Source organism: Entelurus aequoreus, linkage group LG02 (assembly GCF_033978785.1).
Source record: "Entelurus aequoreus isolate RoL-2023_Sb linkage group LG02, RoL_Eaeq_v1.1, whole genome shotgun sequence".
Lineage (NCBI taxonomy): Eukaryota > Metazoa > Chordata > Actinopteri > Syngnathiformes > Syngnathidae > Entelurus > Entelurus aequoreus.
In genome coordinates this window covers 49,300,827-49,324,890 of record NC_084732.1, presented here as the reverse complement: position 1 = coordinate 49,324,890, position 24,064 = coordinate 49,300,827, and the positions used below count along the sequence as shown (strand labels likewise).

At 42.3% G+C, this 24,064-nt stretch overlaps 1 protein-coding gene across 4 annotated transcripts in view; it reads right to left on the bottom strand.

Annotated features, from left to right (window-relative positions):
* Positions 1-24,064, bottom strand: part of vat1l (vesicle amine transport 1-like) — a 91,402-nt gene that overhangs the window by 44,275 nt on the left and 23,063 nt on the right. For 3 of the 4 annotated variants that reach the window (XR_009822043.1, XR_009822044.1, XM_062028371.1), the window contains exon 8: positions 4,168-4,251. Coding sequence is in view for 1 of the 4 variants with exons in the window: in XM_062028371.1 (XP_061884355.1) it covers positions 4,168-4,251 (84 nt within the window). In the remaining 3 variants the exon portion in view is untranslated. Of the gene's footprint in view, positions 1-4,167; positions 4,252-7,395; positions 7,500-9,334; positions 9,392-24,064 lie in introns of all 4 variants that reach the window. The other variant, XR_009822045.1, reaches the window with a different exon arrangement.

Here is a 24,064-nt window from a genome sequence, read left to right as displayed (position 1 = left end):
AGGTCACGGGCTTAGCTGCTTACGTGCAGTGATTTCGCCAGATTCTCTGAACCCTTTGATGATATTACGGACCGTAGATGGTGAAATCCCTAAATTCTTTGCAATAGCTGGTTGAGAAAGGTTTTTCTTTTAAAATGTTCAACAATTTGTGTCATGTCTGTTGATCATGTTTTTGTTTGGCCATGTGCTGTTTATTTTTTGGACTCTTTTTAGTTCCTGGTTGTGCACTTCCTTGTTTGTTTGTTACCTTGCCAACCCATTAGTTTTCACCTGTCATGTCACGCACCTGTTTCACGTTTTGAGTCACGCACCTGTTTTCACTGATCATGTCACTATTTAAATCTGTCTGTTTCTGTTGTTCGTCCTGGCGACATCACACTTTTTCATCACTCTGTTTCATGTCATGTTCACAGTTCTTTGCCAAGTAAGTTTTGTTCATTAATGCCACAGTTAGTGTTTTTGTTTTATTGTTCATAGTTTCTGCCTTTTGTGCAAGTTTTATTTTCATAGCCAAGTTTTTGTACTTCCGCCTTGTGCACGCTTTTTGTTCATTCCTTTTTTGAGTGTTAAAATTAAATCATGTATTTAAATTCACGTCTTGGCCGAGCCAATTTTCCGTTGCGTTCCGGAGAAACAAAACCCAAGGACCAAGTCGTGACAGTATGTCGCCAGCATAACAGTTTTTCCGCACGAAAGTTGGGAGGTTTGGACGAGGCAGCGTGGGAGGTCCTCTGCGCCATGGAGGAGGAAACGCTGCGCTACTCCTCCGTGGAGCGCAGAGACTCCATTTGGTCCGAGGACTGCGCTGCGTCACCGCAGACCCGGAAGGGCCGCTCCCGACGAAGGAAGTCAGGGAGGGCTACCGCAAGCAGAGAGTACGCGTCACTCCCGCAAGCTCCTCCCCCTCCGGGCAGAAGCAAGCCACAGGCAGCCCGGCTTCACCCTGATGAAATCACAGCTCAAGATTTTTTTTCTCTTAACTCTTTTTTTTGTCAGCCGCCCTCAAGAGACTTCAAGAACAAGATAGAACATTATCAAAACATGTTTTTAGAAATAAGAGCATGTCAATCCAAGTCATCCCAATTTCATGCCCCGCCCCCCAGGACTCAAGCCACGCCCAAGTCACAAAAACATTTTTTCACCCACAAAAGCCCAGGTGGGGGGGAAAGAAATACTTTTTGGACAATTTAGAGGGGAGGATTCCGCCCCCCTCCTGACCTCCATCCACCCACCCCAAATAACGGTTCCAGACAGCAGGGAGCGCGTCTGGTACCTGCTCCTTGAGGGGGGGGGGCTAAGGCTGGGAATTGTTCAGGTGGGGTGGCTCAGCATCGTCACGCCAAGCTACAGCCTCCAGCACGACCACCACCACCAGTCTTTTGGCCTGCTAAGCCGCAACCCCCGGTCCGGCCACCACCACCAGTTTTTCGGCGGGCCAAGCCGCAACCCCCAGCTAGGCCACCTCCACCTGCTCCACGCCCTGCTCCAAGGCTATCAACATGCCTAGCTCCACCACGCCAAGCTCCACCATGCCAAGCTCCACCTCGCCAAACGCCACCAGTCGCAGCTCCACGCCAAGCGCCGCCAGTCGCAGCTCCACGCCAAGCGCCGCCCATGGCAGCTCCACGCCGCCAAGCGCCGCCCGTGGCAGCTCCACGCCGCCAAGCGCCGCCCGTGGCAGCTCCAGGCCGCCAAGTGCCGCCCATGGCAGCCCCAAGCCAAGACCAAGACCAAGACCCCCCATTCCAAGACCAAGACCTCCCATGCCAACACCAAGACCCCCCATGCCAAGACCAAGACCCACCATGCCAAGACTCTCCGCCTGACGCACCACGCCGAGCTTCGCAGTCTGCTGCACCCGCACCTGCGTCATCTGCTGCTTCCACGCCTGCAACGACGACGACGCGCCTGCCTCCTTGTCGTCCGCCACGCCAAGTGCGCCGATCTCCTCGTCGGCCACGGATGTGGCCATTCCCAGGTCGCCCACCTCGTCAGGTACAGCGGCAGTCTACGCGTCGCCGCCACCTGATTCTTCCCCGGTGGATACGGGGACATGTGGTCTGGCGATCCACCACCAAGTCCACCTCCCGCCCTCCCATGACTCTTGATCCTGTTTTTTGTTTTTGGACATCTGGGATGTGTCCGTAAGGGGGGGTTCTGTCATGTCTGTTGATCATGTTTTTGTTTGGCCATGTGCTGTTTATTTTTTGGACTCTTTTTAATTCCTGGTTGTGCACTTCCTTGTTTGTTTGTTACCTTGCCAACCCATTAGTTGTCACCTGTAATGTCACGCACCTGTTTCACGTTTTGAGTCACGCACCTGTTTTCACTGATCATGTCACTATTTAAATGGGTCTGTTTCTGTTGTTCGTCCTGGCGACATCAAACTTTTTCATCACTCTGCTTCATGTCATTCATGTTCACAGTTCTTTGCCAAGTAAGTTTTGTTCATTAATGCCACAGTTAGTGTTTTTGTTTCATTGTTCATAGTTTCTGCCTTTTGTGCAAGTTTTATTTTCATAGCCAAGTTTTTGTACTTCCGCCTTGTGCGCGCTTTTTGTTTATTCCTTTTTTTTTTTGTGTTAAAATTAAATCATGTATTTAAATTCACGTCTTGGCCGCGCCAATTTTCCGTTACCTTCCGTAGAAACAAAACCCAAGGACCAAGTCGTGACAGTATGTCGCTAGCATAACAGTTTCTCCGCACGAAAGTTGGACGGTTTGGACGAGGCAGCGTGGTAGGTCCTCCGCGCCATGGAGGAGGAAACGCTGCGCTACTTCTCCGTGGAGCGCAGACTCCATTTGGTCCGAGGACTGCGCTGCGTCACCGCAGTCCCGGAAGCGCCGCTCCCGACGAAGGAAGTCAGGGAGGGCTTCCGAAAGCAGAGAGGACGCGTCACTCCCGCAAGCTCCTCCCCCTCCGGGCGGAAGCAAGCCACAGGCATCCCGGCTTCACCCTGATGACATCACAGCTCAAGATTTTTTTTCTCTTAACTCTTTTTTTTGTCAGCCGCCCTCAAGAGACTTCAAGACCAAGATAGAACATTATCAAAACATGTTTTTAGAAATAAGAGCATGTCAATCCACGTCATCCCAATTTCATGCCCCGCCCCCCAGGACTCAAGCCACGCCCAAGTCACAAAACATTTTTTCACCCACAAAAGCCCAGGTGGGGGGGAAAGAAAGACTTTTTGGACAATTTAGAGGGGAGGATTTTGCCCCCCTCCTGACCTCCCTCCACCCACCCCAAATAACGGTTCCAGACAGCGGGGAGCGCGTCTGGTATCCGCTCCTTGTGCGCGCTTTTTGTTTATTCCTTTTTTTTTTTAGTGTTAAAATTAAATCATGTATTTAAATTCACGTCTTGGCCGCGCCAATTTTCCGTTGCCTTCCGGAGAAACAAAACCCAAGGACCAAGTCGTGACAGTTTGCTCACGCATTTGTTGACAAAGTGGTGACCCTCGCCCCATCCTTGTTTGTGAATGACTGAGCATTTCATGGAATCTACTTTTATACCCAATCATGGCACCCACCTGTTCCCAATTTGCCTGTTCACCTGTGGGATGTTCCAAATAAGTGTTTGATGAGCATTCCTCAACTTTATCAGTATTTATTGCCACCTTTCCCAACTTCTTTGTCACATGTTGCTGGCATCAAATTCTAAAGTTAATGATTATTTGCAAAAAAATTTTTTTAAATGATAAATAAATAAATGATAAATGGGTTGTACTTGTATAGCGCTTTTCTACCTTCAAGGTACTCAAAGCGCTTTGACAGTATTTCCACATTTACCCATTCACACACACATTCACACACTGATGGCAGGAGCTGCCATGCAAGGCGCTAACCAGCAGTCCAAAAAAAAATATAACATTTGTTGGCCAAAAATGGTCTACAGGGTAATTAGTTTTTGGGTTATTAGTATTGCTAGTAAATTAACTTTTTTCTTTTGATTACAAGTGCAGCATTATTAGTTTCAGCTTGTAGCCCCATCTTGAATTTATACTGAAATGCATCCATCTTATTGTACTTAATTTGTTTTTCACATATTTCACTGTTAAGGAGAAGTTTTTTTTAATAACAGGAAACTTCAGATCAATGATGCTGGCAATACAGCAATACTTTTACTAGGAAATGTACTTGTTTGATTAAAGAAATTGCTGTTACCAAGGGAGTAGGTGACTTCTCGACATCCAAAATTAGTTTTCCAATATTTCCTCTGTCATGAATTCTCTGCATGGCCTCTTTAACCTGAAAATAACAAAAATAAAAAATTGAGAATTTAGAGGACAGCTTACTTTAGGCATAGGCATCAACTCTGATGTAATGAGGAGACTGCATATGTTCATACGTGCAGAAAGACGAGCATATTAATGTAGAACACCTAATCTCTAGTGCTGAACTCAAACAAAGTGTATCTGTGGTAAACTATGATGTCAAAAAAATGTACAAGCACTGCAAACAGTTGTCAACATCATCATTAACACAACATGAGAGGTGTCCTGGCTGGTCCACCAATTATGATGCACCACAAAAGCAGGCAATCCGGGTTACCATGGCAACAACAGAGCCTCTAATCTCCCTATTACAAGCCAGTGAATCATTATGATCCTTTTGAAGTAAAATTCTGACATCCTGTTGCTTAAAAAAAAAAGCAAAATAAATATTTGATCTAATTAGAGAAGCACCATTCAATGTCCTTCTTTGTGCACACACACATTTATTTGTTGAACATGCTATAACACAGGCCAAAAGTGAAAATAGGTCAGAAACTTTGTCTTACATGTTGTCTCACAGAAAACAAACACTGATAATTGAAACAGTTTATCAAAAGTTTTACAATCTTAAACTTGTCAGTAATATATAAGTACTGTAAGAGAGCAGCTAAAGAACTATACGATGCCTACGGTTTGAAACATTCATACCCAACGACAACACGTAAACTAAAACAATCTTTAAAATTTTCTATGACAACAAATGAGGCTGAATGTGCCCTGACATTGTATCCATGCACACCATCCTAACCTTCTTCAGTGAATGCAACAAATCAGATTCCTACCAGGAAAAACCCAAACCTGAAGTCAGAGGGATAGTCTGTGAACTTCAACCATCAGACCTACAAACATGAAATCTGCGTTGGCCAAGAACTGCACCCAGCACAACTGCTTGAATGGGAGCAATGCTAAACACTGCACCATATACAGTGTTTTATCATGAGCGAAAAAAACAACAACAAGACACATTGAATTATTATCGCTATGGAAAGAGAAAAGAAAATAATCAAAAGATCAGAGCTGTCTTCAAATAGTTGACCATTTGATTCGGAAGATTCAACAATCAAACTCACAGTCGAATCGTCTGATATTAAATAAATAAATGATAAATTGGTTATACTTGTATAGCGCTTTTCTACCTTCAAGGTACTCAAAGCGCTTTGACAGTATTTCCACATTCACCCATTCACACACACATTCATACACTGATGGCGGGAGCTGCCATGCAAGGAGCTAACCAGCACCCATCAGGAGCAAGGGTGAAGTGTCTTGCCCAAGGACACAACGGACGTGACTAGGATGGTAGAAGGTGGGGATTGAACCCCAGTAACCAGCAACCCTCCGATTGCTGGCACGGCCACTCTACCAACTTCGCCATTAAAATTGTTATTATATCTTTATTATTTGTCTTTAATCTTTAGTAATATTATATCTTAGCACTGCGCCAGATCAGGACCTCAAAAACGTGATTTAGCCTTTTTTTGAGGCAGAAAAAGTCGCAAATGAGATCTTAGTTTTGTTCGCTTTTGTGAAATACTGTTTTACTTTCATAAGTACATTTATTAACTTTCGAATATTCATGCTTGTAATGTTATTGACACCTAATGACCAGTCAGTATCAGTGGTGGGCCGCCAAGGCCTTCTCTGATGGCCTAACATAAATTATGATTATAAATTGATAAAAGTTCATTTCATTTCTAATTTACTTACCCTAAATATATAAAAGTATTCATCATATTCTCTTCATGTCATATTGGGTTCCGGTGTTACTGTTCTTATGTTAGAGCTTTTATTCAATCAGAATTCAGCTAGCATTATGCCATCGTGTGCAATATAGGTGAACCGGGCACATGAAGTTGATAGACAATTGTGATAGCAATCAGATCACAAGTTGTTGACAGTAACCCATCTAGATTGCTTCACATGACTTTCACGCCTCCTGTGATTGGATACTCACTTGTGAGTCACACAAGTGAGCATCCAATCACAAGTTGTGAGTTGTGAGCCGTACCCAGCTCCCAGAGAAATCTGATATTCCATCCATCCATCTTTTTCCGCTTATCCGAGGTCGGGTCGCGGGGGCAGCAACCCAGACTTTCCTCTCCCCAGCCACTTCGTCCAATCCGGGGGATTCCGAGGCGTTCCCAGGCCAGCCGGGAGACATGGTCTTCCCAACGTGTCCTGGGTCTTCCCGGTGGCTTCCTACCGGTCGGACGTGCCCTAAATACCTCCCTAGGGAGGCGTTCGGGTGGCATCCTGACCAGATGCCCAAACCACCTCATCTGGCTCCTCTCGATGTGGAGGAGCAGCGGCTTTACTCTGAGTTCCTCCCGGATGACAGAGCTTCTCACCCTATCTCTAAGGGAGAGCCCCGCCACCCGGCGGAGGAAACTCATTTCGGCCGCTTGTACCCGTGATCTTGTCCTTTCGGTCATAACCCAAAGCTCATGACCATAAGTGAGGATGGGAACGTAGATCGACCGGTAAAATCTGATATTGGCTCGCTTTTTTAACCCACAAGGAAGGAGAGTAAAACGTTGATTAGCTTGCAGACAGGCCCGTTTCTAGGTATTTGGCGGCCCTAGGCACAGAGGGTACCTGGGGGCCAAATATTACACCCCCCCCCAAAAAAAAGTTTATTAATATATTTTACCAATTGAAGCACATCACACACTCATTTTATCAGTCTTAAACATCTTTATTTAAAACAGGAATGTTTTATATAAACATATAACATATGTATACCAATATGTACACAATCTATCAAATGTTCATTCTACCAACATTCTATCAAAATAAGCTCTGCTTCTTCCTACTCCTTTTCGGACGTACTGTAATGAAACAACTGGAAATATGTGATGCATTACATTGTATCGTATGCATGTTCGAAATAAACTGAAACTGAACTGAAACGTGTAATTAACATTAATATAAAACAGAAAATTACCCTAACTTGAAAAAATATAAATATATGTATACAAAATATTATATAAAATATGCAAATATCGTTTATAAAATATTTATTATTTACGTTGAAAATAACGTTGGTTTCTTGACTTAGTTAATTAAATAAAAATAAGCAAACTAAACATGTAAACATATTTTTTCTATTCAAACATACTTCCAAGTGTTGCATCAGCATGTGGACTCAAGCGGCCTTAATGAGGTGGATGCATACTCGGTCATGGTTTCTTCGTGTTTGTCTTCCTCAGACACTTGAGGGCACTGTTGGAAAAATGAGAATGAATTTATCAAGCACGTTTTGCATGCATAGAGTGCAACAGTTGCATAGATATTAGCACAGGCCCTACATTTGAAAATATGACATGTCCAAAAGTGACTGGTATGGACAGTGTGAATATGTCAAAGAAAATATTAAAAATGTTGGTATGTATGTACATTGAACAGTATGTATGTAACATTGACTGTAATATGTTTAAAAAATGGCACTCTCACAGTCAGTTAAGAGAATTACACTGCACCATCGTCATCACTGGTGTCAGAAATGGCGTAGGAATTTGAACAAAGCACCTAGCTAGTTTACTCAGTTTACTAGTTTACTACTTTAAAAAATATTAGCTTATTCTTATGTTTTGTACACTGACTATGGGGCTAACAAAGCACACTTAAAAGCATTAAAGGCCTACTGAAAGCCACTACTACCGACCACGCAGTCTGATAGTTTATATATCAATGATGAAATCTTAACATTGCAACACATGCCAATACGGCCGGGTTAACTTATAAAGTGACATTTTAAAATTCCCGGGAAATATCCGGCTGAAACATCGCGGTATGATGACGTATGCGTGTGACGAAGTCCGAGTAACGGAAGTTATGGTACCCCGTAGAATCCTATACAAAAAGCTCTGTTTTCATTTCATAATTCCACAGTATTCTGGACATATTTTGCAATTTTTTTAATGAACAATGAAGGCTGCAAAGAAGACAGTTGTAGGTGGGATCAGTGTATTAGCAACGGACTACAGCAACACAACCAGGAGGACTTTGTTGGAGCGCTAGCCGCGCTAGCCGCCGACTTCACCTTGACTTCCTACGTCTCCGGGCCGCCAAACGCATCGGGTGAAGTCCTTCGTCCTTCTGCCGATCGCTGGAACGCAGGTGAGCACGGGTGTTGATGAGCAAATGAGGGCTGGCTGGCGTAGGTGGAGAGCTAATGTTTTTAGCATAGCTCTGTGCAGTCCGATTGCTAAGTTAGCTTCAATGGCGTCGTTAGCACAGCATTGTTAACCTTCGCCAGCCTGGAAAGCATTAACCGTGTATTTACATGTCCACGGTTTAATAGTATTGTTGATTTTCTATCTATACTTCCAGTCAGGGGTTTATTTCTTTTGTTTCTATATGCAGTTAAAGCAAGATGCTATCACGTTAGCTCGTAGCTAAAGCATTTCGCCGATGTATTGTCGTGGAGATAAAAGGCACTGAATGTCCATTTCGCGTTCTCGACTCTCATTTTCAAGGGGATATAGTATCCGAGGTGGTTTAAAATACAAATCTGTGATCTACAATAGAAAAAGGAGAGTGTGGAATCCAATGAGCCAGCTTGTACCTAAGTTACGGTCAGAGCGAAAAAAGATACGTCCATCGTTGCCTCTCAAGTCATTCACTGTAATGTTCCTCATCAACGAATCTTTCATCGTCGCTCAAATTAATGGGGTAATCATCACTTTCTCGGTCCGAATCTCTCTCGCTCCATTGTAAACAACGGGGAATTGTGAGGAATCCTAGCTCCTGTGACGTCACGCTACTTCCGGTACAGGCAAGGCTTTTTTTTATCAGCGAGCAAAAGTTGCGAACTTTATCGTCGATTTTCTCTACTAAATCCTTTCAGCAAAAATATGGCAATATCGCGAAATGATCAAGTATGACACATAGAATGGATCTGCTATTCCCGTTTAAATTAAAAAAAATCATTTCAGTAGGCCTTTAAGCACAACTGTTTTGGCGTGTATGGTGGATATTTACATGAGCATTAAGGTAGGTTGGCGTGCATGCAGTAGTTTCACAGTGACCATAAAGCTTTGAAGTAGCAGTCTTACCGGTCGTTTGCTGTTTCTTTTCTCTCTTGTTCTGGTTTCTCTTCCACTTCTGGCTTCCTGAAGGGTAAATGTGTTTAATTTTTTAACCGTATTTCGACTCGCAGTCAGCAAAAGTTCAGATTACGTCACGACGAGTGGCCGTGCACACTCTTCCAACTTGGTTGGCTGCTGGGAAGGGGATTCCGCAGTGTCAATGATACTGTGCAATCAGGGGCGGATTAAGAAATTTTGGCCCCCTGGGCCTGACATGGTCTTGGCCCCTCAACCCCCCGCGCGTGTGGGCGCACACACACGCACGCACTATGCAAGAAATACTGTATACTGTGAACAGACATGCACACTGTACTGTACAGAAGAGTGCACATACTGCACACACACTATTAGGTATACCACACAGACACTGACAAGCACAGGTTTCACACAGACACAGGGGGAGGGGATAAATGGCCTAAAAATAAACATTTTTGAAAATGATTACGCCCACTTCAGTGATGGTGCATTGGGTCATTTGAGAGATATTATGTATTGGAAGTTGGTAGCTATCATGAAATAAACCCCCCAACCCACCCAAAAAACTAAATCGGACAGGATTTTTGCCCCCTTTTCCTCCCTTCTATCATTAAAAATAAAATAATATCTTAGGAAAACACATTGGCATAACGGCAGCTGTGCAGCAAATTGAGGCTCAAAGTCTGTATCTATTTGTGGTTAAGCTTGAGGAGAAGGAGAAAGGTAAAATGATAACATGCATCGGAGAGCACCACAAAGAAAGGTGTAGGCCAGTTCATGGTACAAGGGCTGCATGCAGGTCAAGATAGCCCATTTCCAAGAATGCTATAGTGGCTGGACAGGCACTGGACATGTCCTGAACTCAGTGTCAGACGTGGCTGCCGAATACTTGGATGAAGTGAAGCAGCTGACAGATCTCATGCTGCCCCATCTGAAGACTGTCCTGGCCAGGCAGAGGATGGATGAGGAGACCTTCCCAATGGACCCTGTCAGTGAACAGGCTAGTAACATTGATGGCACCCCTGTGCACAACATTGGGATGGAGAGACAATGTGGCAAGGTGGACTACAAACTGAAGAAGTTGGGCACACTGAACGCAGTCAATAGGTCAATAATTTTACAGAAGAGCCAGGAGCTTCAGAGGTTTCAAGGCAGCAGCACAAGCAAAAAGGGAGGTTGAACTCAACTGGAGTAAATTCATGAAGGCAAAATTCGAGAGTAGGGCAGATGAGAAACAAGAGATGGCTCAAAGAAAGGAGAGTAAGAGACTAGACATGCTGGACACACTGAAATCTTTTGATGGCCCCTTCACGATAGTGGGGAAGTTGAAAAGTTCCTTGTGGATGAAAGTCTGCACAAGAATGCAAAGCTGCAGAGAATGAAGCTTGAGGTTCAGTTTGCCAGAGAAAGCACCAAGCTTCTGCCTAAAGTCAATCATATCTTCACAATCCAGGTGACACTTCCCAGAAATGGCAAAAGTGCAATTCTCCAAGTCATAATGGATACTTAGAATTTTATGGTGGTGGTAAGTATTCATGAAAACAGGTAGCCTAACATTAGTGAATGGGTGAATTCTGGAAATAACCTAAAAATCTTACACAGTGCACCTTTAAGCAAGGGGTTTCTTTCGTGCTTTCAATTTTGCAAAATCATCCACCACATCATTGAAGTCCAACTCTCTTGTCAGCTCACTCTCAATTGCCTATAGAGATAACGCATTTAATCTTTTCTGAGTCATTCTTGTGCGCAGCTCATTTTTTACTCTTGACAAAAGAGAGAATGAGCGTTCTCCCTCACAGTTACTGACCGGTAGAGTGAGAAAAATCTGTAGCGCAATGTATGTATTAGGAAACGTAGGCTGTAGTCCAAAATGTATTATTGTTTTGAGCAGTCCTGAAGGGGTCCTCTCCTCATCAGTGTTGTTGAGCTGTATAAAAGATTTGAACTGTATAAGCTCCTGTCCAAGACTTTCATTGAGGTCAGATGGGTATGATTCAGTGAGAATCTTGGCCTTGTGAAGGACTGAAGCATTGGACTCTGTATCCAAAGAGAAAAGGACACTGAACAAATTGTTCAGATGTTTGTAGGCCTCCAGACGGTGATTAAGGCTTGAACTCAGTTGATCAATAGAGGCAATAAATGTCTCTATTTGAAACAGTTGCCTTCCCTCAAGCACAACATCTGGGGATGCTGATTCATCAGCAAACTTTTTACGTTTCCTCGTCCGTTCAGCCCTGTAAGATGGGGTGCCACCCAACATGTTTAAGGCTTTCTGCTCAAAATGATCAAATAGATCTCTTTGGGAGAGAACAAAGGTGCGCAGAGATTCCAGCAATCTAACTGCTGTACCAAGGTCCATGTCTGCTTTTTGAAGTTGCAGACTTGTGGCCTGAAATCTGGACAGAACAGTGTCCCAAAAGCCTGCCATGAAGGCCATCTCAAGTGAATCCAGCTTCCGCACTAGACTGTCAGCTTCAGTTCGTGTGTCTCGTTTCTCTGTGTCATCAGTGGAAATAACCTGTAGTGCTGCTTTTATTTTACTGTAGTTCTGCCACAGTGCTTTGGTAGATTCTGCACGGCAACTCCAACGCGTGTTGGATAAAGCTTTAAGTGTGAGATCTATGTTGGAATTGCCAAATACCCTGTCCCATCGGTGTGTGGATGCAGTTGTGAAGTTGTAAATAGACTGAATCAAGTCAAAATACTTAGAGACTTCATTTCCACATCTGTCAATGCTGTTGACTCCCACCAAATTCAAAGAGTGAGCTGCACATGGAATATAGTGTATTAATGGGTTGCTTTTCTTTAAGTGAGCCTGCAACCCATTATACCTCCCTGACATGTTGCTGGCATTATCATAAGCCTGCCCCCTGCAATTTGACAGCTCTAACCCTAGATTTTCCAACACAGACATGACACAGTTAGCCAAACTTTCACCTGTATGGCTAGTAATGGGCTCAAAACCCACAAAGCGTTCAACAACACTGCCCTCTTTGCTAACAAAACGGAATATGAATGTCAATTGGTCCACATGAGATAAATCTGGGGTTGAATCCACAATGATAGAGTAGTATTTGCTTGCTTGCAGTTCATCTGCTATAGCCTGTTTGGTTTTTGCACCCATCAATTCAATGAATTCCTCACAAATGGTGGAGGACAGATATGAGGTATTACCTCGACCCATCTGCCCAAACTTTCTGATGTGATCCTTTAGAAAGGGATCAAATTCAGCCAGGACCTCCAGAATACCAAGGTAGTTCCCATTGAGAGGAGACCCTAACGATTCATTTTTACCCCTAAATGCAAGGCCCCTTTCTGCAAGGAATTTAATGACTGCAACAACTCTTTGTAACACCTGCCTCCAATAGCTGCTCTCTGCCTGAAACTGTTTGAACAGGTCTGCATCAACTGTGGCACCTTTGGCGCGGTTCAAGACTGCTTGCATGCAGGTTATGTGCTCAGCACTTCGCTCATGTTCACCAAATCTTTCTGAGTGTTTCCAATCACAATAGCCTGTCACAAAAGAATGCGTTTTTGGGGAAAACAGTTTGCATGCAAAGCAGTAAACATTACCAGTAGAGGGAGAGTACATCAGCCACTCTCTTTGTACTCGTTGTCCATTGGGCAAGTGTGAAGTAAAATGTTCATTGTTTAGGCATCGGGTTTTGCCTCCTAGCCCACTGTTCCTCACAGAAGCTGGATAATGGCTGTGACGGTTGTGAAATGATTTTGCACCTCTTTGAATAAGAACTTCCTTCATTGACTCAGTGAGGGTCTCAGCCCATTTAGCGGGATCACTAGGTAGAGTTGTCACTGTAGATGGTGTTGAAGAAAGATTCAGCTCATTTTCTATGCTGTCCAGAGGTGCAGTGACCTCACATTCATCCGAGCAACTGGCTACTGCTGAATTGGTTGAATCATAAGCATCAGAAGCATTTGGTTCAGTGTCTACACTTGTAGTGGTCTCAGGATCTTGGGAGCTACATGCTAGCTCAGGTGCATTGCTAACCTTAGCTGAATTTGCAGTAGCATTTATAGAATTGCTTTCAGCAGATGTCTTTGTACTGAAGAAGCTGGAGATATTTGGAACACTCTCAAGTAAAACTGATTCCTTTTTTTTCTTTTCTTGCTGAATTTTTTTTCTAGCTCCTCCACTTAAACGTTTATGATCCATATTTCCCTTCTTTCTTTGCACATTGGCTCTTTGCCTATCACAACAGATAAACCAACTATGTGTGTGTGTGTGTGTGTGTGTGTGTGTGTGTGTGTGTGTGTGTGAGTTTGTTTGTGTGTTTATGATCGGTGCTGCTTCCTTCAAGTGTGTGAGGTGATTTAGAAAACTAGCAACCCAGCATCAACACTCCAAAGCAGAGAATAACAGCTTACTAGCATAGACAATTGAGAGCAGAGAATCAACTGATTCGTCTGATAGACAGCAGGAGAGCAGAGTGGTCAGTGATGATCGAATCAAGAAAATGTCTAAATGGCAAGGGAACAGACTGATTTGTACTGAGGAGAAAGAGAGAGAGAGCCAATTACAGTGAAATATATTCCAAAAGAGCCAAGTGACTAGCTGAAGGCAGGGACAAATGCCTTGGAGTGACCAACAAGAGTGCAAAGTACCAAATGGCAAAATGTGGAAAGACCAACAGGCAGATCTGCTTTTACCTCTTATCTTCACAACCAAAAAGTTGCTAAATGATGTTTTCAGTCGCTAGCCAGGTATGGCCAAAAGACGCGAAATCTAGCGGCAAAGTCGGTCAATCACACTGACAGTGAAACAAATATTTTGAAAAGATAATAATTGTAAACCTTTGTGCACTTTAGTCTTCTATCTAAATATTTTCACAAAGGACACCAAGGCAGCTTGCTAGCTATGATGGGAGCAACAATGTCTGATAGACAGCAGGAGAGCAGAGTGGTCAGTGATGATCCAATCAAGAAAATGTCTAAATGGCAAGGGAACAGACTGATTTGTACTGAGGAGAAAGAGAGAGCCAAGTACAGTTAAATATATTCCAGAGCCAAGTGACTAACTGAAGGCAAAGACAACAGCCAGATACCTTAGCAGAGACCAACAAGAATTCAAAGTACCTAATAGCAAGATGGCGAGACCAACACAATAAATTGTATTAGGATTTAATTTATTAACGTTAATCTTAACAGCCAAAAAGTTGCTGAATAATGTTTGTAGTCGCTAGCCAGGTATGCCCAAAACAAGAGTCGCTAAACCTAGCAGCAAAGTTGCTTAATTGCAACACACTCTAGGATTCAGGGGAATTAAGGATAATAAAGATATTAATTGTACAACTTTTTGTACTTTTTTTCTAGTTTTTTGAGTCGCCAGCCATGTATGGCCAAAAGTCGCTAATTGAATGCCAACGTTGCTTAATCGCCAACACACTGGGACTCACTGAAGGACTGACTGAATAAAAAAGATAATTAAGATAATTGTGTACTTTTCTCTTCTGATATTTTCTCTAAGGACCCCAAGCTATCTGCAAGCAGCAATAATGTCTGACAAACAGGAGAGCAGAGTGGTCAGTGATGAATGGCAAGGGAACAGGCTGATTTGTACTGAGGAGAAAGAGAGAGAGAGAGCCAATTACAGTGAAATATATTCCAAAAGAGCCAAGTGACTAGCTGAAGGCAGGGACAAATGCCTTGGAGTGACCAAGAAGAGTGCAAAGTACCAAATGGCAAAATGTGGGAAGACCAACAGGAAGATCTGCTTTTACCACTTATCTTCACAACCAAAAAGTCGCTAAATGATGTTTTTAGTCGCTAGCCAGGTATGGCCAAAAGACGCGAAATCTAGCGGCAAAGTCGGTCAATCACACAGTGAAACAAATAATTTTAAAAAGATAGTAATCGTACAATGTCTTGTACTTTTGTCTTCTTTCTTAATATTTCTCAAAGGACACCAAAATGTCGCTATCTGCAGGCAGCTTGCTAGCTATGATGGCAGCAACAATGTACCTTAGAGTGACTGACCAACAAGAGCTCAAAGTACCTAATGGCAAAATGTGGAGAGACAGACACAATAAATTGCATTAAGATGAAGAGAACTGTTGCTATTATTAATCTTAACATCAACCAGAAAGTCGCTAAATGTCACCAGCCAGGTATGGCCAAAAGTCGCTTAATTGGCCACACACAGTAACAGAGAAACTAACAAAAAAAAGATCATAAAGATAATAGTTGTACAACTGTGTGTACTTTTGTCTTCTTTCTAAATATTTTCCCAAAGGACACCAAAATGTTGCTATCTGCAGGCGGGAGCGTGCCTATGTTCCCCGGGTCCTATGTTCCCCGGGTCCTATGTTCCCCGGTTGTTCCTGGGTCTTTGTATGCGACCGGGGAACTTAGGACCCTTTTTCTAAAAAAGGGTCCTATGTTCCCTGCATTGTATCTGGCGAAATTGCGAAATTGTGCCCTGACCAAAACCATCCCTAAACCTAACCTGTCACAGGGCGTTGTGGAGCACTTTTTTTTGGCGAAATTGTGCCCTGACCAAAACTATCCCTAAACCTAACCTGTCACAGGGCGTTGTGGAGCACTTTTTTGGCGAAATTGTGCCCTGACCAAAACCATCCCTAAACCTAACCTGTCACAGGGCGTGCGGCAGCAGATAGAGCAACTCAAACGCGAACTTCCTTCCTTCGACAACTTAAACGCGTCTCTGTCATGCGTGTCTGCGTGCGTCTTACTTAGTCGCGCATTGGAAGCAGCGGGGAACATAGAACCCTTTTCTGGAAAAAGTGTTGTACGTTCCCCGCAGCGGGGAACATAGAACCCTTTTTTTTAAAAAGGGTCCTTAGTTCCCCGGTAGAGGGGAACATAGGACCCGGGTAACATAGGGACGGGGAACATAGGGATGACCCGCTGCAGGCAGCTTGCTAGCTATGATGGCAGCAACGATGTCTGCCAGACAGGAGAGAGTGGTCAGTGACGATCGAATCGAGAAAATGACAAAATGGGTCAAAGACCAAAAAGTTATTAACTGACAGCAGTGACAAATGTCAGACTGTAAACTTTCTCGAAAGAAAAGGACAAAATGGGAAGATGCTGATAATAACAGCAAAATGGAAAATATAAGAATTTCCAAGTAATGCTCAACTCAAGTGTGTGTGTGTGTGTGTGTGTGCGCGTTAAACTTCTTGTTGAATGATTTCAAATTATCTCTGAGTCTGAACTGAGGGAAAGGAAACCAAATTTTGAGCAGTCTCTCACGAGTTCAAAATACCAAATGAGGAGATTCTAAAAGAACAGACCGGTTTATGAAAGACTTGATGGGGGAGGGGCACAGCTAAGAATACTTGAGTGAGATTCTGTGATCCAAATTCGAGATAGAGCTTTTTGATAATGATAATTTGTCAGAGTAAGGTTGTGTAATCAAAATTTGAGAATGAGCTTTGTCAATCAATCAAGAATATTTGCATTAAGTTCTGTGATCAAAATTCAGAAACAACCTTTAATAATTGATAAAGAATATGTGAGTGAGGTTGTGTGATCCATCCAATTTGAGAATTAGCTTTGATAATAATGATTGAGAGCCTCTGGCCCTCTGTGGATCATGGCCGCGGGGCCAATTTTGCCTGGCCCCTTGGGGCCTCTGTGGGTCGTGGCCGCGGGGCCAAGTTGGCCTGGCCCCTTGGGGCCTTTGACCCTCTATGGATCGGGGCCAAGTTGGCCTGACCCCTCGGGGCCTCTGGCCCTCTATGGATCATGGCCGCGGGGCCAAGTTGGCCTGACCCCTTAGGACCTCAGGCCCTCTGTGGGTCGCGGCCGCGGGGCCAAGTTGACCTGGCCCCTTGGGGCCTCTTACCCTCTATGGATCGTGGCCGCGGGGCCAAGTTGACCTGGCCCCTTGGGGCCTCTGGCCTTCTGTGGCTCGCGGCCGCGGGGCCAAGTTGGCCTGGCCCTTTGGGGCCTCTGGCCTTCTGTGGGTCGTGGCCGCGGGGCCAAGTTGGCCTGGCCCCTTGGGGCCTCTGACCGTCTATGGATCGTGGCCGCGGGGCCAAGTTGACCTGGCCCCCTGGGGCCTCTGACCCTCTATGGATCGTGGCCGCGGGGCCAAGTTGGCCTGGCCCCTTGGGGCCTCTGACCGTCTATGGATCATGGCCGCGGGGCCATGTTGGCCTGGCCCCTTGGGGCCTCTGGCCCTCTGTGGGTCGCGGCCGCGGGGCCAAGTTGACCTGGCCCCTTGGGGCCTCTTACCCTCTATGGATCGTGGCCGCGGGGCCAAGTTGGCCTGGCCCCTTGGGGCTTAAGATTATTATTTTTGCAAAAGTAGTTTTGCTTGGGTCGCGGCCGCGGGGCCAAGTTGGCCTGGCCCCTTGGGGCCTCTGGCCCCCTGGGCCTGGGCCCGGTAGGCCCGGTCATTAATCCACCTATGTGTGCAATAGTGTCATTGCCATTGATTAATTGGTTATTGTCAGTGTCATTGTGCATATGAGACATTTGGCTGCTGGAAGGGGGCCCTCAAGGGGGACTCAGCCTGTGTCTTTGACATTATTCTGATATTGTCACTGTATTTCTTCAATGATAGAATCACAAAGCTGCTGTTGCTGTTAAATTTTAAAACATGACTAGTCGTTGTTAGGGGCCCCTCTTTTAGCTGGGGGCCCTAGCCAACTGCCTAGTTTGCCTATCCGGTTGCAACGGGCCTGGTTGAAGATATACACTATATTGCCAAAAGTATTGGCCACCAATCCAAATGATGACAATCAGGTGTCCTAATCACTTGGCCCGGTGTATAAAATCAAGCACTTAGGCATGGAGACTGTTTCTACAAACATTTGTGAAAGAATGGACCGCTCTCAGGAGCTCAGTGATTTGTAGCGTGGAATTGTCATAGGATGCCACCAGTGCAACAAATACAGTCGTGAAATTTCCTTGCTCCTAAATATTCCAAAGTCAACTTTATTATAAGAAAAGTGAAAAGTTTGGGAACAACAGCAAGTCAGCCACCAAGTGGTAGGCCACGTAAACTGACAGAGAGGGGTCAGCGGAGGCTGAAGCGCATAGTGCAAAGACCTTCTGCACAGTCAGTTCCTACAGAGCTCCAAACCTAATGTGACCTTCCAATTAGCCCACGTACAGTACGCAGAGAGCTTCATGAAATGGGTTTCCATGGCCGACCAGCTGCATCTAAGCCATGCATCACCAAGTCCAATGCAAAGCATGGGATGCAGTGGTGTAAAGCATGTTGCCAGTGGACTCTAGAGTGGAGACGCATTTTCTGGAGTGATGAATCACGCTTTTCCATCTGGCAATCTGATGGACGAGTCTGAGTTCTGAGGTTGCCAGAAGAACGCGACATTTCGGACTGCATTGTGCCGAGTGTGAAATTTGGTGGAGGAGGAATTTAATGTGGGGTTGTTTTTCAGGAGTTGGACTTGGCCCCTTAGTTTCAGTGAAAGGAACTTTGAATGCTCCAGGATACCAAAACATTTTGGACAATTCCATAGGATGGCACTTCAAGTTCATATGTGAGTAAAGGCAGGTATATTTGCAAGGTCATTTTCTAGAAAGACATTTTATGAGAAGCTCGATCTCGTGAAATGAGGTCAACCTAACTCACCCTAGCCGGTGAGTTAGTTTGACACTTCCATTCGAATCGAATCAACCCCTGGCTTACGGCCTCCAATGGATGCTGCGGATTATGAGTTCAAATATGTTATTTCTTTATTTGTTCACGTTTAATATGTTTTGACAATTATTTTGATTATGACAGTACCATGGAGATATGTTTTAATTGCTGATACGTTTTTTATTGATTTTTAAATGCGCCGGAAAATAGCCAGTTTTGTACACTATTGAGGTGATTCAATGCGCAGGGGTGCACAAGTGTGTTTCTGTATAGTGTTTCTACAGCCTGGTCATGTGGTGACATAAATTATGGTATTATGAAAGGTATTTATGAAATTGTATTATTATTATTTATTAAAGGTTAGACAAAGTAAGACATCACTGAAGGCCTAGATGTGAAATGCATGGCCCGCCACTGGTACTGACCATACACTACACTACACTACTACAGTGTTTCTTAACCATAGGGCCAGGACCCATTGTTGGGCCGTGAGCGCCATTAAAAATGTGTTTCTCAGCTGTGGTCCGTAAGGGCTGCGGCGGTATTCAGTAGTAATACACTTTTCCACCACTTGTGGCATCAATGACAATCTCAAACAAACAGAAGAAGTCTGAAGGTAAAGGCATAGAGAGGTTTCTTAACCACAGGCTGCAAGAGGGTTTACTCTTTGCATCAATGTCAGCAGCTGGGTGCGTTTGTTCTATAGCAAAATAAGATAAACTGAGTAAACGGTCTTGCATACACAAACAGGAAAGTTCGGTGTTGTACCGTAAACGTAAGTTAACATAGTAGAAATTATGAAGGACACCCTCACAATCTAATCACTTGTTCATTATCCCGTTTCAGACATTTCCCGAAAGTTAAATGAAAATCTGCCCATACAGTAACTGTTTAAATCATGTTGCAAACTGACTAACTGACTGACCATGGCAATCACTAGGCCTGAAACAATTACAAATTTTGCCGGACGATACATATTGTCCCACAAATTATTGCCGATAAAGGATATTATTGTCAGCATTATTTTGAGACCAAATTAAGCACTAATATAATCATAATATATAAGGATAATGTTAGTAACCCTTTAAAACACAATAAACGTTTATTTCTCATTAGTATTTTTTAAATTGTAATTGGACGGCGAATAACTCATCTTAAATAAGTAAACAAACATAAAAATAGTTTAACTCTCAATCTCTGTTTACAAAAATTGCAATTTAATAAACATCAAATATCTTGATGTGCACTTTTTTTTCCCCAGTCAGAAAACCGAGTCGGGAGGTTAATTTGTTGTCTTTTTTGTTGCCATCTCTTTCCAACACACCTTTTTATTTCAGAATCAGAATCAGTATCAGAATCAGTATCAGAATCAGAATCAGAATCAGAATCAGAATCAAAATAGCTACTGTATTTAGTGTGAATTAAAAGGCTATACTTGGTTGTACTGTGGGGTGTTTATACTCAGGTTATTTTCCTTAACGCTGATGACGGTTCCTTTTTTCTTTTCAATCCTGTCACAAACTTTTCCATCTCTCCGCCTCTGTTAGCTCTGTACACATAATTCCTGTGCAATTAATACTTTTACTGGGTAGAACAGGGAGCAGGTTGACTAGTACGGTTCGAACTTACAGTAGTTGTAGGCTTGTATATCGCTCTAACATGAATTCTAGAGTGTACACATTGACAATGGAAACATCGGTACACCCCAGGGGGTCTCGACCCCCTATTTTAGAAACACTGGATGAAGCTATCTACATAATTTATCTATTAGATCATCTATTAAAGTTTTGTATGACATGTTAAACGTGACTCTGGAGTGACAAGATGCAGAGAAGAGAAGCGATGTATTGGTAAAATTGACAATCCAGAAATAGGTTAAGGCAGGGGTGTCCAAACTTTTTCCACTGTGGGCCGCACACTGAAATATTAATTGATATTTTTTATTTTAAAAAACAATACAATATATGTATACAAAAATATATACATTTAGGCCTCCACTCAGGCTTGATCCTGGGGACCCCAAAGGGTTTAGGTAAAAAAAAAAAAAAAAAAAAAAAAAGTGTCATTATTTAGTATTATTATTATTCAAGGTCTAAATCTCCAGATCAACATTAGGTCTATCTGTCAATATAAAGTGTTTTTTCAAGATTTAAGTTGTATGCTCTTTTTGTCAAAGAAAACCCAGTTTTTTTATGGAAAAAACACAAAATATGCAATATTTTCCCCCAATAACATTTTAAAGTGGAATATTTGAGATGATATAATATTTGGAGTTCATAGCATAACTCATAACAACATTAATTCATTATTATTTTTGAGCAACTTAAATAGACACTTAAAAAAAAAAGTCCCACAAAAATTATTGGGGACCCAAAAGGGTCCTGCTCAGTAAAGTATTACAAAATAAATCATACTTTTTGTTTTACTTTTAACACAATAGTCTCAAGATCAACTTCAGATCTATCAGTCAATTATAACTTTTGTTTTTGTTTATGTTTTTTGTTTGTTCGTTTTAGGCCCTTCTTTAAACAAAACAGCTTAGTTTTTTATATGGCAGACACAAAATATTTTCCCCAAAAAATATTCCAAAATGGAATATTTAATGTGACGTAATTGGAGCGTTGAATAGGTCAATAATTTATAATGACATTGATTTTGATTCATTATTATTTTTTAAAGAAAGAAACAGCCTGCACGGCAGCTTTGTGTTATTAGAGTAAACATTGCAACATGTTCTTGTTACATTTCACCTGTTTGGTCTTTTATACAATTTTTTATGTTTTTTATTTTTTTAATCATATTTTTAGAATGTGCCGCGGGGCCGTTAAAAAATTACCTGCGGGCCGCAAATGGCCCCCGGGCGGCACTTTGGACACCCCTGGGTTAAGGAAACAATGCTCAGGCAAAGGTAAAGTGGCTGAGAGTGAAGACAAACAGAAAGTGAAAAAAATAAGAGCGCTGGACAGAAACTTTATAGGTGGGTTGCAATCACGTGACCTAGAGGCACAATCGGGCACTTCTGGGTTTCAGGCTATGGTCTAAGCCCCATTAGCCTACTGTTTATTTATCTGAATACTTGCAGATTGAGGCGTATTTTGAAAAGTTTAGAGGCAAGTATAAAAGCAATCATGAAAAAAATATTTTAAATGGGATGGAGTGGATTTTTACACTCTTAAGAAAAATATGTAAACCATTTAACATCACCAAGACGTTACTGCTTCCTGACTTCATTTGACACTTACAGTATTTAGAGAAGAAAGGATTGGAGGCACATCATGTCTTTACATTTGAGGGGTCCACAAATGAAACATTAATTATTATTTGTGCATCGGTAAGTAACGTATTTGATTGACATAACGAGTGCCGTGCTGCTGTGATAGTGACGCTAATGAGAAAAAGGATAAGTTTGTTTGCATTTTATTTCCTGCTACAAATATTAGTTTCATCTACAATTTATGTCTGAAGTTGTTTTTGATTTAAGTATAAATAAATAATAATATTTAATAATATTATTAATAATATTTAAGTATATTTTGTCTCATTATTTAGCTGTATATGTCCATGTTGTTCAGCAGGAATCTTTGCTTGCGATAACAAGATTCAGTATATGCTGGTTAGCCTGCAAGTGATGTATTCATCTAGTTTATTAATACAATTAGGGATATTTTTTTGATGCTAACAAATACCACCAAAGACGCTATAATGTGGTCATTCAAGTCGATCTTGGCTTTCCTGCACAACAACAACTAAGCTTTTAATTTCTGATATGAAAATGGACAAGGAAAATATGGTGGATTGGACTAACAATCAAAATATTTATTACTAGAACTTAACATATCATTAGTTTATTTGCACAACCAGGTCTTCGTAGTTATATTTATAGGCATATCAACCACAAAAAAAACAAAACAACTAATGTGATCTATTGTCCTTTCTTTATGTTTGATTCTGCTATCAAACAGTACTGATATAGTAGATAATAAACTCGATTGCATCGCAGAAAGTTTCTTAAACAAATCAAATGTTCAAACAACCTTGTTACAAAGTGATCACTGCAGACACGAACATGGTCCGATTGTATTCCTCAAGATGATGAAAGGAATATTTTTAAGAGCCATTTCCTTCAACACACTATTGTTTTTTCCTGACTTTATTACCTTTATGAGCCACTTCATTTGGGACTCTATGAAAGCTCTTTCCTATCTCTCTATTTGAACAACTGGAACACCCAAGAACAGAACAGCAATATGGCATTTTCTGCTCAAACTCTACAATCACTCTCTCTTGTTTTAATGCTACCCTTAACCTGCTTTCTTCTCTAAATACCGTGAGTGTCAGTGAAGTGAGGTAACAGTAACTTCCTTGGTGATGATAAATGGTTTAAATATTTTTTTAAATATTTTTCTTGAGAGTGTAACAATCCACTCCATCCCATTTAAAATATTTGTTTCATGATCGCTTTTATATTTGCCTCTAAACCTTTCGTAATACACCTAAATCTGCAATGATACAGATAAATAAACAGTCGCCTATGCCGTGGTTCTCAACCTTTTTTCAACGATGTACCCCCTGTGAACATTTTTTTAATTCAAGTACCCCCTAATCAGAGCAAAGCATTTTTGGTTGAAAAAAAGAGATGAAGAAGTAAAATACAGCACTAAGTCATCAGTTTCTGATTTATTAAATTGTATAACAGTGCAAAATATTGCTCATTTGTTGTGGTCTTTCTTGAACTATTTGGAAAAAAAGATATAAAAATAACTAAAAACGTGTTAAAAAATAAACAGGTGATTCAATTATAAATAAAGATTTCTACACATAGAAGTAATCATCAACTTAAAGTGCCCTCTTTGGGGATTGTAATAGAGATCCATCTGGATTCATGAACTTAATTCGAAACATTTCTGAACAAAAAAATCAATCTTTAACATCAATATTTATGGAACATGTCCACAAAAAATCTAGCTGTCAACACTGAATATTGCATTGTTGCATTTCTTTTTACAGTTCTTTTTGACAGACATTTTTAAAAAATCTCACGTACCCCTTGGCATACCTTCAAGTACCCCCAGGGGTACGCGTACCCCCATTTGAGAACCACTGGCCTAATGGACTATACCTATACC